Source organism: Chenopodium album, chromosome 10 (genome assembly GCF_948465745.1).
Source record: "Chenopodium album chromosome 10, dcCheAlbu1.1, whole genome shotgun sequence".
Taxonomy (NCBI): Eukaryota; Viridiplantae; Streptophyta; class Magnoliopsida; order Caryophyllales; family Amaranthaceae; genus Chenopodium; species Chenopodium album.
Genome location: NC_137843.1, coordinates 62,888,103 through 62,904,069, shown reverse-complemented (window position 1 = coordinate 62,904,069; position 15,967 = coordinate 62,888,103). Strand labels below are relative to the sequence as shown.

The 15,967-nt window shown below is 37.6% G+C and overlaps 2 protein-coding genes across 2 annotated transcripts; one reads left to right on the top strand and one right to left on the bottom strand.

The window, feature by feature from the left end:
• Positions 1 to 863: 863 nt before the first annotated feature.
• LOC145565691 (pentatricopeptide repeat-containing protein At2g37320-like) lies at positions 864 to 5,598 on the bottom strand. The gene is made up of 10 exons (XM_081625609.1): positions 5,331 to 5,598; positions 3,760 to 4,625; positions 3,005 to 3,570; positions 2,821 to 2,891; positions 2,649 to 2,712; positions 2,017 to 2,067; positions 1,849 to 1,919; positions 1,337 to 1,424; positions 1,126 to 1,189; positions 864 to 955 (listed from the first exon to the last, which is right to left on the bottom strand). The coding sequence occupies exons 2-10, from the start codon at positions 4,508 to 4,510 to the stop codon at positions 864 to 866; spliced, it is 1,818 nt and encodes a 605-aa protein (XP_081481735.1). The 5' UTR covers positions 4,511 to 4,625; positions 5,331 to 5,598.
• Positions 5,599 to 14,880: 9,282 nt separating this feature from the next.
• Positions 14,881 to 15,502, top strand: LOC145564585 (uncharacterized). The gene is made up of 2 exons (XM_081624860.1): positions 14,881 to 14,889; positions 14,979 to 15,502. The coding sequence occupies exon 2, from the start codon at positions 14,988 to 14,990 to the stop codon at positions 15,456 to 15,458; it is 471 nt and encodes a 156-aa protein (XP_081480986.1). The 5' UTR covers positions 14,881 to 14,889; positions 14,979 to 14,987; the 3' UTR covers positions 15,459 to 15,502.
• The last annotated feature ends 465 nt before the right edge of the window (positions 15,503 to 15,967 follow it).

Genomic DNA, 15,967 nt, shown 5'->3' with positions numbered 1-15,967 from the left:
AGTGTACCTTTCCTCTTTTGGAGAGAAATTGCTGTAATCTGCTTTTACCAAACAAGTAACTCCATAAATTTGCAGAGTACCCAATAATCATGCATTATATTATAAAAGAATGATTACATGAACATGTTGTACATTTCTAAACCTACCACATGATCAGAAAAATACGGGTATAAATTTCTTACCGAGATGCATCCAAACCAAAAATTACATCACAATATATAATTTAGACAACTGAAAGCAGAAATAATAGTAGATGATGCATACTATCTTTAGCAAGCTGACATCTTTACTGAATCAGAGACTTTCTCTTTTATAATGCACACTATCTTTTTTAGTAAAAATTACTATTAACATCGGTGGCATTCAAATTGGTTGCAAATGTCAGAGACTCAAGAGTATAGTAATCTAGCACTACGCACACAAGCTTTTTTTAGCTATCTGCCTTCTGTTTTTCCCCGTCTTTGGTCTAAATAAATTTCTAGTCTTTCCAGCAACATCATTTGAAAGGACTTCCTGTAATGTTCAAATTTCTAGTCTGCAATGAAAAATTCTACAGGTGCTGACCGAGATGTGTTTTTTTATGGGACGGTCTCACCAAAGACTTGTTCAATAAGTATATCAACATGCTTAATCATCCCAATATTTCAGTCCTTGCTTATTTTCCACAAATCTCTCATGCTTATAAAACAAGCTTCCAAAATATTGTACACATTATAAGAGGATGAAGTGGACTAACCCGGAAACTATCCATATGATTTCATAATACTACTGCTTGCCATCCAAGCAACCCCCCCCCCCCCCCCCACACACACACACACCCTCAAATGAATGAATTATTTTACCAGCTGCCAGTTCAAGTTTCCCTAAATTTGAACACTGCAAATTATAAAAGAATCCAGAACATCATAAATCCATTTACCACAAACCAAACCTAAGAAGTCATCACCTTTTTCAACTAACAGAATGACATCAAAAAGAGTTTGTATGTCAAAAAATTACATGTCAACATTACAATGCTAATTTTATGTCAATAATGCCTTTGAAGCTTGATTTTTCAACCGCAAATTTTAATCACTACAAAGATCAACAGGGACTATGATCTTATCATTTGTTTTGAGTTTTTACCAGCAGAGAAATAAAAATATGAATATTGGATGTTTTCAAATTCCTTCCCCCTATCACTTTTCCCCTGTTTCCAAGAAGTTTCTTTAGATAGTAAAAACATGACTCATAGTAGCTTTATCAGCAAAAGAAAAATATAAACCCCTGTATTCTTCAAATTACCACTTTTACCTGATTGGAGTCATAATTGATAAGGACTTCTAACTACTCGTACCACAATATACTTTTGGTTCAATAATTGCAGCATCCTCCATTCCTGATTCCTAAAATAGGGCAAGGTGATTTTTGTAAAGAAAAAGAATCTGCCATCAGCCAAATCAGCCAAATACTACAAAGCAAAAATGTTGTGAAACTGTTTATTCAGACAATAAATGTTTATGAGGCCAAAAACAAGATGAAGTGCAGCAGAGAAATTCTCTGACATTCTACAGCAGAGATTAAAAAAAAATTATGCATTATAAAATTTTAAATCAATCCAGCAACAATCTATGATAAATGGATTTGCGCATTATGATGTTGAAATTATACAAGCCATGCACTATCAAATTAATTAGGTAACACGAGAGTGTGCGAGATACAAAGTTGTTCAGCAAGTATACTGTGCAAGAAAAGAATTCAATTTTATTCAACTTTGCTTTATTGGGAATACATATGTGGTCATTCAGAACATCACCAAATTTTGCAGATATTATGACCATCACATACAAGATTAAAGTCTACACATACTTCAAAACTCCACTACCTATATCCCTAGCAAGATCCCCAAAATCTGGACAAACAACCCAGTTCTGAAATGTCTGCAAGCAGATGTTTGATAGGTAATGACAGACCAGGATTAATTGTCACTATGGGAAATGAACTCAGAACTGTGAAAATCAACAATGATTTGCTTACTTCTTCCAAGAAGCTATTTGCTGCTACCGTGTCATTGTGAAGGGTTACATGCTGATGTAGAGCAGTACAGAGCAGAGACAAGCCAGCAAATCCCATAGGACCTGGTAAACCCAACATGTCTTGTCTTGGTTTTTGGCGGATGCATGAGAAGCTTCTATTTTGCCAGATTCAATGCTAGATTAAACACCTAAAGTCAAATTTAGCCAATTAAGAATAGATTTCTTGAAGAAATTACACGCACAATAGATTTTCTTTAAGCCAATTGAAATCCAGAAAAACAATGGAAAAGCCAATTAAGAATTGAGAGCAGATCACAATCAATATAGTAAAGAATATAATTGACTGAATGTGTTGAGATATGTATAGGTCCTTGCCTGATAACATGAAAGGCATACAAGGCTAACTAAGACTTGTAACGTAATGGTGTTGTGATATACAAATTACCTATGATTTTAAGGTTCTGACTTTTAAGATTACAAAATAAAAGTATATGGTCTATCACTGATCTAAGGCCTTATTTTGTTCACCTTACTTTTACTTATTTCAAATAAGGTCATAAAAGATAAGTTCAAGTTAATTTAGATAATTTCAATTAAATTCAAATATAAGAAAATCAAGTAAATAGAACACACCCTTAGTACATAGCATGTGCAAGACCACAAAGGTACACCAAGACAAACTATAAGTGTAGGTGGGCTAAACAAAAGAATCAGAAACAAAGGTAGAAAAGTTGGTTGTCGTCCTGAATAAAATGAACAAAAAGATTTCATTGAAAACTGTGCTCCAATAGAAGGATGCATGTACCTCACAAAATCAATTAGTGGATGGCTGGACACATATGCAGCAGCTGAACAAATTTGTGTATTAGCATTATTCTGCCAATTCATCATGAAACATTTGTGCAAGAATAAATATCAAACTCTTCGTGAGATTCAAGCACATGATCTGATTTGAGCTGACATTTCAAACCCTCCAACATACAGAAAACCTCATTCATTCTGGAGTTGGTAGTGTCATCTGCTTTAAAGCTGACGACTTCATTCCCTATCTCAATCCAGCTGTATCCGGGATTTAATTGGAGATCGGTGTCCTTCATCATTTTCCAAACTTTTGCCACCTGGTCCCACATTCCAACCCTTGCATACAACTTTGCAAGCTGCACATGGGTGGCAGCACAAGAAGGTTCTAATGCAAGCCTGTTCTCAGCAGCCTCTATACCAATCCAAACATTATCATGAAGCCTACACGAAGCAAGAAGCGAGCCCCATATGATGGCATTGGGTTTTATTGGCATGTCCAAAATTAAATTCCGGCCCTCGTCAATCAAGCCAGCTCGACCAAGAAGATCAACAATACATGAGTAATGGCCCAAATCAGGCTCCACACCATATTCTACCATTGAATCAAAATACATATGACCTTGTTTAACAAGACCAACATGACGACATGATGAGAGAACACCTAGAAATGTAATACAGTCAGGCTTCATTTTCTGCCTTTTCATCTCCTCAAAGAGATCAATTGCTTTCCAAGCTAGTCCATGCAACGCATACCCTGAAATCATGGAATTCCATGAAACAATATCTTTATCATGCATTGACTCAAATACAGAAAATGCATCTTCGACATCACCACACTTGCAATACATTGAGACAAGAGCATTGGCAACATGAAGATATGAATCAAAACCCGAAAGAATGGCCAGACAATGAGCACTCTTTCCTTGTTTAAGAGAGCCGTTACCTACACACGCACTCAAGAGACTTGTTAGTGTATAATCATTAGGTTCAAGAGATGAATGTCTCATTTGGCTATATAGCTCCAAACAGACATCAACTTGGTATTTTTGAGCAAATCCAGATATGAAAGCAGTCCATGATACAACATTTCTCACAGGCATCTCCTCAAACACCATCGAAGCAGAGCATAAATCCCCACACTTCGAGTACATGCTAATTAAAGAACTTCCAACATAGACATTTACAAACAACCCATTTCTGATAGCTAAGCACTGAAGCTGAGTTCCACAATGAAGATTCCCTCTATAGCCACAAATACTTAGTGCATGTGGAAGCAATGTGACATCAATTCTAAATCCTTCTCTATGTAGTTTAAAAACCCCTGAAATCACATCATCCTTGAAAGAGAAATATGGAAGCATTTGATCAGGTGGATTTTGGTTTCCGAAACATGCATTTGCAAAGTCATTGGATGCTTTAACTTCACTAAGATTTTTTGAATGCGTTTGTAGCAAGTCCTGAATAAGTTGAAGATGGCAATGTTGGTTATTACTAACATGGGTGGGTTTTGGAGACACAAGATCAATAATTCTCAACGCCTTGTTCAGACTTTTGACATCACTGCTTTGTTTTAGTCTGTGAATACTGAAGCTCCTGAATTGAAAAGGTGTCTGAAAAATTGTTAAGTTTGCTGTGGATTTGAAGAATGCCCTTTTACACTTCCAATAGCACCAGGAAATATTCAAGATGTTCATCCCTAAGAAAATGAAACCAGTTCCATGTTTTGCTCCCTTTCTCGCAGAAAGCTGAAATCACTTAAATCTTCGAGAAATAAAGCTTGGCATTTCCAGCTCAATTAAGTAATGTACACTGCAGCACGGTGTTGAATGATTTTGTCAAGTAATGTAAAATGTAACACTGATTAAAACATTAGAATATAAAATGTAACTTAGGTTAAGACATAAGAATATAAGATGCACAAATAATTTGTGTCAAGTTTAAAATAATACTAACATTATTAGTAACAGTACAAATGCAGATAAGTCTGTTAAACAACAGCTGAGTGAATGCTTCTCTGATGACAGTTTCTTTAGCCTGGTTAAATGGAATGTTGACCAATATTTACAGATACATTTATGTTTGAAGCTAAGCTTGTAATGAAACGCTTGCGAGCAAACTCAAAATTTCCAATTAAACTTGTTGAATATTTGGAAACTTCGACATAAATAGACTTAACAATGGGCCATTATACAAGAATAAACGGATCAAACTAAGAAACTGCACAAATATATCTATACCCAACTACAAAATTTCTTAAACAATTTTTTTAGTAATCAATCAGATGAGACAAGATTAGAGCACTCAAGCTACTCCATAACAAACAATCACAACAAACTATGCATACCCATTACCCTTTGAAGAAAAATAAAAGGACCAGCATGTTTGCATAGTTTCATACTTTCATTGAGGCATTTAATCAAACAGGTAGCGTGCATTACAGTAGCGCGATTCAATAGCAGATTAAAAGTCATAGAAAGTTAATGTAATTGAAATTGTAATGGGTCTGAAATTTACCAATATTAGTTGATTAATGAGAGAGCAAGCTAAGTAGGTTGTGCGCTTAAGAGTGCTCCACCAATGGTATCTGCGGCGCCATCGGTCATAAGCAGCCGCCTGTTATTGTTGCAGCGACCTGCTTATTGCTGCTATTACTATTGTTGTGCTTGAGAAATGAGAAGCAGCAGATAAACAATCACAACAAAATATGCATACCCAAATAAAATAACCCATTCATCAATGCTTTAGTTGAACACTGTTAAACTTTCTTGTATAATGTATTGAAAATTTGAAACTGTACCTTAGACTATTTTTATTTAGGGTAATCAGTTTACTACTAATAAACAGCCTTTTCTTTTTATTATTTTTTAATTTAGTCCCTTCATGGTTCGTTTAACTAGACTTTATCATAATTAAAGTAAAGTTGCACACTTGTTATTTTATAGATTCTCAATATATTCACGTCCCTTATTCAATGAGAATTTTTTTTTTCTTAGTTTTATCTAGAGCTGTCAATTCGAGTAAACGGGTTAGATAAGAATGGGTCGGATCAACTCAGGTCAATTTAGATTAATTCCATACCTATGCGGGCCGGGTTTGGGTTGGGTCATGCTTGAGACGGGTCACGTGGGGTCATACTTCTTATCGGGTTTGGGTCGGGTTTAGGTTGGGTTAATAACAAGTCGGGTTACATTCGGGTCTGGCGAACAATAGGTAGGGTTTAATTCGGGTTTTCACGGATTAAAACGGGTTAGGGTAATTCTCAGGTTCGAGTCGGGTTCGGTTCAAGTCAATAATTTGCGGGTTAGAATCAGGTCGGGTCATTCTCGGGTTTGAGTCGGGTTCGATTCAAGTCAATAATTTTCGGATTATAATCAGGTCGGGTCATTATCGGGTTCAAATCAGGTTCGGTTCAAGTCAATTATTTTCGGATTATAATCAGGTCGGGTAGGTCATTCTCGGGTTCAAGTCGGGTTCGGTTCAAGTCAATAATTTGCAGGTTATAATCAGGTTGGGTCATTTCCAAGTCGGGTCATTCTCGGATTCAAGTTGGGTTATGTTCAAGTAAATAATTTGCAGGCTACAATCAGGTCGGGTCATTTCCAACTCAGGTCATATTCGGGTTCAACTAACTATAAATAGATATTTATCATTTTTATCAAGCTAATTATTTCCTATGACTATTATATATATGGCAATATTATACTAGGGAACTATAGTCTATAATTTAGGAAGATAATTATCTCCTTTGACCATACAACAAATATATAATATATATACTATATTTAACTCTTAAATTTGAGTATGATGCTTCTTTCTTTTGTTGGCCTGGACCGACTTAGTCTCCCAAGACAAAATGCTTTGATCAACAATAATAAGGTGGTCTAAATTGCATTTAAGGTAATTTGAAATCGGGTCGAGAACAATTTAGGTTGAAATTAGGTCGGGTCAATAACAAGTCTTGTTAATTTCGAGTCGAGTAAGTAACAGAATGGGTTGAATTTTTGGGTTGGGTAAGTAAAAGGTATGGTAAAATTCGGGTCGGGCAAATAACAAGTCGGGTTGAATTTAGGTCAGGTTAAACACAAGTCAGTTGATTTCGGGTTGGGTTTGTAACAGGTTGGGTTAAATTCGGGTCGGGTTAGGAATAGGTCGGGTTGAATTCAGGTCAAATTAGTAAAAGTCGGGTTAAATTCGGATTTTGTCGAGTTAAAACGGGTTTGGGTCAATTTCGGTTCAAGTCGGGTTTGGTGCAAGTTAATTAAATTGGCCGTTGTAAATCGGTAAATCGATGCAAGTTGTAAACCGATAAATTGGCCGTTTAAAAGCAAATTGAATGGTTCCACACACCCAATTGGACTCCCGTAGGATATTTGGGACCATGGTAAACATTTCGGCAATTTTTATTTTCGGGCGAAAAAAATCCAAAAATTCCAAAATTAAAGGCTAATATCCACGCTTTTTGATAAATTTTGGAGGTTTAGTGGCCCGGTGTTGAAAAGTCTTGAAATTCTATGGAATACATCTTGGAGTCATATAATGTTGTTTGGAACCATATATGATCATTATTTATTGTCATAAATGTTCGTGGTAGGCTTGAATTAATGAAATCGGTGCAAAGTTGTAAACCGGTAAATTGGTCGTTTAAAGGCAAATTGGATGGTTCCACCCACCCTATTGGAATCCCGGAGGTTATTAGGGACCATGGTAAACATATCAGCAATTATTATTTCCGGTCGAAAAAAAGTCTAAAAATTCCAAAATCAAAGGCTAATATCCACGCTTTTTGAGAAATTTTGGAGGTTTCGGGGCCCGGTATCGAAAGTGTTGAGATTCCAGGGAATACATCTCGGGGTCATATAATGTCGTTTGGAACCATATATGATCACTATTTGTTGTAAAAAATGTTCGTGGTACGCTTGAGTTAATGAAATCGGTGCAAGTTGAAAATCGATAAATTGGTCGTTTTAAAGGCAAATTGGAAGGTTCCACTAACCCAATTGGACTCCCAAAGGGTATTAGAGACCATAGTAATCATTTCACAATTTTTATTTTCGGGCAAAAAAAAGTCAAAAAATTCCAAAATTGAAGGCTAATATCCATGCTTTTTGAGAAATTTTAGAGGTTTCGGGGCCCGGTGTCGAAAAGTCTTGAAATTCTATGGGATACATCTCGGAGTTATATAATGTCGTTTGGATCCGTATATGATCATTATTTGTTGTCATAATTGTTCGTGGTAGGCTTGAATAATGAAATCGGTGCTAGTTGTAAATCGGTAAATTGGTCGTTTAAAGGCAAATTGGATGGTTACACCCACCCAATTGGACTCCGGGAACGTATTAGGGACCATGGTAAAAATTTCGGCAATTTTATTTCCGGGCGATAAAAAGTTAAAAAATTCCAAAATTGAAGTCCAATGTCCACGTGTTTTGAGAAATTTTGGAGGTTTCGGGCCACGGTGTCGAAAAGTCTTGAAATTTTAGGGAAAACATTTCGGGATCATTTAATGTCGTTTGGAACCATATATGATCAATATTTGTTGTCATAAATGTACGTGGTACGATTGAGTTAATGAAATCGGTGTATGTTGTAAACCGGTAAATTGGTCGTTTAAAGGAAAATAGGATGGTTCCACCCACCCAATTGGACTCCCGGAGGGTACTTGGGACCATGGTAAACATTTCGGCAATTTTTATTTTCGGGCGAAAAAAAGTTAAAAAATTCCAAAATTGAAGTCCATTATTCACGCTTTTTGAGAAATTTTGGAGGATTGTGTCGAAAAGTCTTGAAATTTTAGGGTATATATTTTGGGGTCATATAATGTCGTTTGGAACCATATATGATGATTATTTGTTTTCATAAGTGTACTTGAAGGTTTTTATATTACATGTATGAATTCTCGTGTTGATTTAGGGTTCGTTCTCTTTATCAGCTTAATTTTAGTTCAGTTCCTAATTTTCTTCTCTCATAAACAATTCATCTCACTTCAGCTCTAATCAGTTCAGTTCTCAGTTCAATAATTTAGAACAGACCCTTAATTATTTTATTGATTGTTTGTGCTTTGTTACGCAATTTCCTGGAGCACTATGCACATGGTGCTCCAGGTTTATAAAACTTATGTTATTTCATTGTTAACTTTTTATTATTTTAGTTTATATATATGTTATTTTGAAATAAGTATATGTTATTTTATATTTGCATATTCTTTTTTTATATTCAACAACGATTATTTTATTGTACACCAATTGTATAAAATTCATGTTATTTTGATATAAACTTTTTATTATTTCAATTTATATACATGTTATTTTTAGATAAGTACATGTTATTTCATTCTTGTATGCTTTTTCTATACATGTTGTTGAAGTATATAAGTAAAAAACATACGAAGTACTATTTTAGCAAAATAACACAACATTTAAAGAAAATAACATGAGGTTTAAGCAAAATAACTCTAACATAATTGGTATGGAGTACATGATCCAGGAGCATGTAATACTAATTGTTTGTTTTCCATTACTTGGTTTAATTATATTGGTGACTTAGCTTGGGTTGATTCGTGAGAGTATTTGGTTGATTTTGTGACATTATAGCTGTTGTTATCCCTACATGCTTAATTATTATTAAATGGTTCAAGTGAGTAAGTGTAATACTACCTCTGTTACATACTATTTGCAATGGAGATAGTATAATAATATTATAGCGTTATATTTCTCATTATTTAGTACAATTTTTTACTTTAAAGTTTTAACAGCATACACTAATACACATATATTGTTGCTTTGACTATTGCGCAGTATTACAACAATAATACTCAACTACTAATAATAAATAATCCAATCAAATTTACGCATCACACACTCTCGTAATCAATTTTAAGAAACAAGTAATTAAGCTAGAGTGGTAGAGACTAGAGACCCCAATGAAAATAGGAAAACCCCCCAATCGTAGCGTGAAAAAGGCAGTAGCTTTGGAAGGAGAGAAAATGAAGACCCGCCGCAATCTGTGTATCGAGGATTACCAACGCTATTACAAAGTGTTAGATACTGTAAACTCCTTCGATCGGAGTGTATTCCATTAATCAATATATATAGGGTTACAAACATGAGTCCTAATCACATTAGGAAACTCAAAAGATATTTACAAATATTCACAAAATATATCTCCCACTATAACAGAATAACTAGAATATCTATCGTATATTCTATCACACCCCCGCAGTCATAGCGGGAGGAGGTCGTACGCTGAGACTGGATTTGAACTCCAGAAATAGTTGTCGAGGGAGGCCTTTCGTGAAAATGTCAGCAAACTGATAACGAGAGGGAACATGCAGCACCCGTACTTGCCCCAACGCCACCTTTTCTCGAACGAAATGAATGTCCATTTCGACGTGCTTGGTGCGTTGGTGCTGTACGGGATTATGAGATAAATATATTGCACTGACATTATCACAATAAACAACAGTAGCCTGTCGGAGTGGGCAATGTAACTCCAAAAGAAGATTACGAAGCCAGCAAGCCTCGGCAACAACATTTGCGACGCCCCTGTATTCTGCCTCTGCACTTGATTTAGAAAGAGTAGGCTGACGCTTCGAAGACCAGGAAATAAGATTGTCCCCAAGAAAACAACAATAACCCGAGGTCGAACGACGAGTGTCCGGGCACCCGCCCCAATCAGCATCAGTATAAGTAATCAAGTTTGTAGGAGATGAAGGATATAAGTGTAACCCGTGATCAATGGTACCCTGAATATATCTTATGATGCGTTTCAAAGCATCAAAATGAGCTTGTCTAGGATCATGCATGAATAGACAAACTTGCTGAACTGCATATGTAATATCAGGGCGAGTAAAAGTAAGGTACTGTAAAGCACCTGCAAGACTGCGATAGAGTGTTGGATCATGAAACTGAGGGCCAGAATCTGCACTGAGTTTGGATTGAGTATCCACTGGGGTTGCCGCGGGTTTACAACTAGCCATACCTGCGCGCTCTACAATTTCCTGTGCATATTTTTGCTGAGAAAGAAATAAATATGAAGGAGTACGAGTAACAGCTATACCCAGGAAATAATTCAAAGGACCTAAGTCAGTCATCGGAAACTCATTCCGTAGGTGAGAAATAATTTTCTCACGAAGCCGATCAGAGGAAGTAACCAACACAATATCATCAACATATAGTAGCAAATATGCCACATCACTTCCGTGCCGGAAAGTGAATAAAGAATTATCACTTTTAGCAATGACAAACCCCATCTGCAAAAGATAGTTAGCAAATCGCTGATACCAAGCTCGTGGAGCTTGTTTTAGACCATAAAGAGCCTTGCGAAGTCTGCAAACATAATCTGGAAAACGCTTGTCAACAAACCCGGGGGGTTGATGCATGTAAACACACTCATTCAAATCACCATGTAGAAAGGCATTTTTCACATCAAGTTGGTGAATAGACCACTTACGAGCCATAGCTAAACTCAACACTGTACGAATAGTGGCCGGTTTAACAACCGGGCTAAAAGTTTCATCACAGTCAACTCCTTCAACCTGTGACCTGCCATCACAAACTAGACGAGCTTTGTGTCTTTCAAGATCACCATTAGCATTCAATTTATGTCGAAATAACCACATACAATTGACAACATTCACCCCCGTTGGCCTAGGAACCAATTCCCATGTCCCCGTTTCAATTAAAGCACCATATTCATCACGCATCGCTGCATTCCAATTAGGGTCAGAAAGAGCCTGTTTGTGATTTTTAGGTAAAGGAGAACGGTGTAAGGTGGTGCTAGGTGGGGAAATGGTTAAGCCATATTTTGGATTGGGTTTGAAAATCCCATGTTTGGATCTAGTTTGCATTTGTGGGGAATTTGGAGGTGGTCTAGTTGGTGTAATTGGCGTGAGACCTCTAAGGGGAGGAGGAGTGTAAGTATTTGGGCTTGTAGATGAAGGAGGAGAAGGTTGAAGGGGTGAGTTGGGCCGAGAATCCGGCTGGGCCGAAGGAGAACCAGCATGCGCTGGTGGGGAATGGGCTCGCTGCCCTTGCTGGGCCGTGGGTAAGCCAGCAGAAGCTGGGTTGTGGGAAGGCAGTGTAGGCCGCAGCCCGGGTGTGGCAAAAGAGGTTGGGCCGCAGGTCCCTTGTGGACTAGGCTGCCTATTGGGTTGCCGTAACACATTATGAAGGTGAAATAAGGGGGATGGCTCACAATCAACTAAAAAATCATAATCTGAAGTTCGAAATTGTGTGATGTTCCGAAATGGAAAAATATGCTCATCAAAAGTGACATGACGCGAGATTATAATTTTATTGGTTGAGATATCTAAGCACTTGTAACCCCTATGTTCGGAAGGATACCCAAGAAAGACACAAGGTGTGGATCGAGGTGCTAACTTGTGTTTGGCCGTGGCGGAGAGGTTAGGAAAACAGAGACACCCGAAAACTCGAAGGTGAGTGTAGGATGGGACAATGCCAAATAAAGCTTGAGCAGGAGTAATTTTATTGAGTGTTTTGGTAGGCATGAGGTTCAACAAATAAGTAGCCGTGTCAAGGGCATGACTCCAAAAGGAAGGTGGGAGAGAGGCATGAAAGAGAAGTGTACGTTTAATATTATTAATCGTACGAATCATGCGTTCAGCTTTGCCATTTTGTGATGATGTGTGTGGACAAGAAAAGCGAAAAACCAATCCATTTTTGACACAGAAAAGTTTGAACGAATCATTATCAAATTCGCGACCATGGTCGCTTTGGAATGACTTTATGGGACGCTCAAATTGGGTAAGCACATATTGTCGAAAATTAAGGAAGGTTTGAAAAGCTTGAGATTTATAGACAAGAGGAATAGTCCACACATAATGAGTGAAATCATCTAATAGAACTAAATAATATTTATGTCCTTTTTCACTACGAATAGGAGAAGTCCACAAATCAGCATGAATAATCTCAAAAGCAGAATAAGTAGTACTATTAGAATCATAAAAAGGCAAACGAGTATGTTTTCCCAACTGACAACCTACACAAGTAGTGGAGTCTTGCTCCTTATTACAATCAATAAAATTATTATTCCTAAGAAAGCTCAAGGTTGGCGCTCCAGGATGTCCTAAGCGGTTATGCCATGTGGAATGGGATAAAGCTGTGAGTGAAGTAGCTAGACAAGTTGATGGTGTTTTTGTGACTGGATAAAGGTCCCCCGCGCTATTACATCTGGTTATTAGTCTCCCCGTTCGTAGATCCTTCACAGAAAAACCACTAGGGTCAAATTCTATAGACACAGAATTATCAGAAGTAAATTTTCGAACGGAAATTAAGTTTTTAATAATTTGGGGAGCTAAATAAACATCACGAAGGGATAGGGATTTATTTGCAATGCTAGAGTGACCATAACCCGTAATTGGAATGCGTTGACCGTTTCCCACTTGAATAAAATTATTAGTGCTTAAATTAAAAAGGGGTAAGAGAATACCGGCATTGTTAGTCATGTGGGAAGTGGCCCCGGAGTCCATGTACCAAGACGGATCATAGTTTTGAAGGCTCATTGTTGCAAAAGAATTTCCAAGCTCGGTGGGAGTCATTGCGGACCCGTACTCCGACCCTTGTGGCTGAAATTGATGCTGCTGTTGCGGATATGGCCCAGAGAAATAGGCCTGTGGGGGTCTGCTTTGCTGCTGGGCCGTAAACCCAGGCCTTGGAGGAGCCCACTGCTGCGGGTAAGGGCAGGGAGCAAAGCCCCATTGTGGAGCTTGAGGCTGGGCCTGGTTAGTACCAGCCCACGCAGGAGCACCCCACGACGGAGTCTGTTGCTGCTGCTGTGGCTGGGGTTGCTGCTGCTGTTGTGCCGTTCCCCGGCCACGGCCTTTGCCCCGGCCACGGCCGCGGCCCTTGCTCCGGCCACCGGCGCCGCTACCCCTGCCGGCTGTAGAGTTCTGCTGGGCCGGGGGTGCGGTGGTTGATCCAGACGTGTTCGAATTGGTGGTCTGAGCCACGAAGGAAGAGGCTTGAGCAGTGGTGTCATTAGCACGCCTTGATTCTTCAAGTAACAACCGAGAACGTGCAATTTCGAAAGAGGGAAGAGGGTCCGTTTGTTGTATCATTGCAGCAACCGTATCAAAATCAGTGTTAACGAGCCCCGAAACCAATCGAATAACCATCTTTTGCTCCGACACCGGTTGATCAACATTGGCTAATTGATCTTTTATGTTCTTCAATTCACGGCAATATGAAGAAATATCTGAAAAATTTGAGAGATGTAAGGCATTGAACTGATTTTCAAGATAGACGGCTCTAGTAGTTTTATTGTCTTGAAAAATTGCCTTGAGTTTGTCCCAAATCTGTTGAGCCGTAGCTCCTTTTTCTATAACTGTTTCAAGCAAATCCTTGGAGATTGTGCTATAAATCCAGTTCTTGACAATGGAGTCAAGTCGCTTCCACATCTCAACTGATACATCCGTCGGTTTAGAAGTTTTAGGGTCAATATGATCAAGAACATTATATGCGTGTGTATGACACTCAAATAATTCAACCCAATTGGAATACTGAACTTTCTCTCGATCAAGTATAAGAGGAAATACATTCTTGATGTTATGAACACCTAAAGCAGGGTGATAATCAGAAGAAGAAGAGGAAGAGGGTGTTTCGTCGTCTTTGGTCATGGTATTAGTGGCAGTGAGGGATCAGGCGCACCAAACGTAAACAAGATAAAAGGAATTAATTGATTAGGTAATCAATTAATGATGGTGGGAAAAACCTGCAGAAGCACTAATTTGAGGAAAAATCCGTGGAAAGATGACAAGATGGCGACGTAAACAAAAACAAAAATAAAAAAAAGAATTAAATTTGCGGAAGCTAGATCGTAACCTAAAGCTGTGATACCATGTTAGATACTGTAAACTCCTTCGATCGGAGTGTATTCCATTAATCAATATATATAGGGTTACAAACATGAGTCCTAATCACATTAGGAAACTCAAAAGATATTTACAAATATTCACAAAATATATCTCCCACTATAACAGAATAACTAGAATATCTATCGTATATTCTATCACAAAGATCCACACGCCACTCGTTTAACCATTGTCCAACTCAATCAGGTAATGTATTTCAATCCATCTCCATTTTCATTTCATTTCATTTCTCCATTTTTATTCTATGGTTTATTTATACATGAATTATGAAAAAGGTGTTCCATATGCACGGATTCATGAAAGTCGACAATAAGCGTCAGAAGGTTCTGGAAGCATTGGATGGATTTGATCACACCATGTTGATGAACCCTATTCGTTCCTCATTATCCGATACTTCTTCATCACCTCATCTTCCTCTTTCCATGGATCAAGTCAACGATGACCTTGACTCTCTTCGATGGCGCGATGATCATCACAATGCTGCCTTTGCACTTCAATCTGTCAGCTCTTTCTCCTTCTCTAATGATCATACCCAGCTGCAGATCACTACTTGTGGGAAGAGGAAGAGGAAGAGGCTCAGGAAGCCGAAGCCGAAGCCGAGGAAGGTGGTGTTTAACCCGGTTTATAAGACCAAACCCAGGTCTAAGAAGAATGTTCAGAAGAGAAAGAGTCTTGCTGATATTATTGCTGATTGGGGAGTTACTCACTGTACATCCATTAGCTCTTCTATTTCTAATCAGGGTTGTGCCTGCTAGCTGTTTGTTGATATGTCTGAATGAAAATATGATGGTCATGACTACTATTTCGAATCAAGTAAGGGTAAGGCTTGCTTACAATTTCGATTTTTTCTATATTTTTTTATCAAGTAATATTATGTATAGAATTATAAAAACTGGAACCAACTACAAGTCTAGAAGATTTAGTTCTTGAAAATTATAGAGCATCATAGCTACAAGAATGATAAAAGAATTCTCAAGTATTCTAGTAATTTCTTTAACCTCTATTTTCAACTATAAATATTGGTGATATGCATTCATTCAAGACACATTCAGATAATGGGAAAAATCACAAGGGATCATTAAAACGTTTATCACTTATAATAAATTATTAATGAATTAACTTTACTAATAAAAAAAATTCTCATAATCAAAACTGTTTAATAATATTCTTAAACTACAGTTCGGTAATTAGAATAGATTTATAAACCTAGTAACTCATTATATTTTTTATAATGACTAACAACTCCAAAAACCGAAAAAAGATC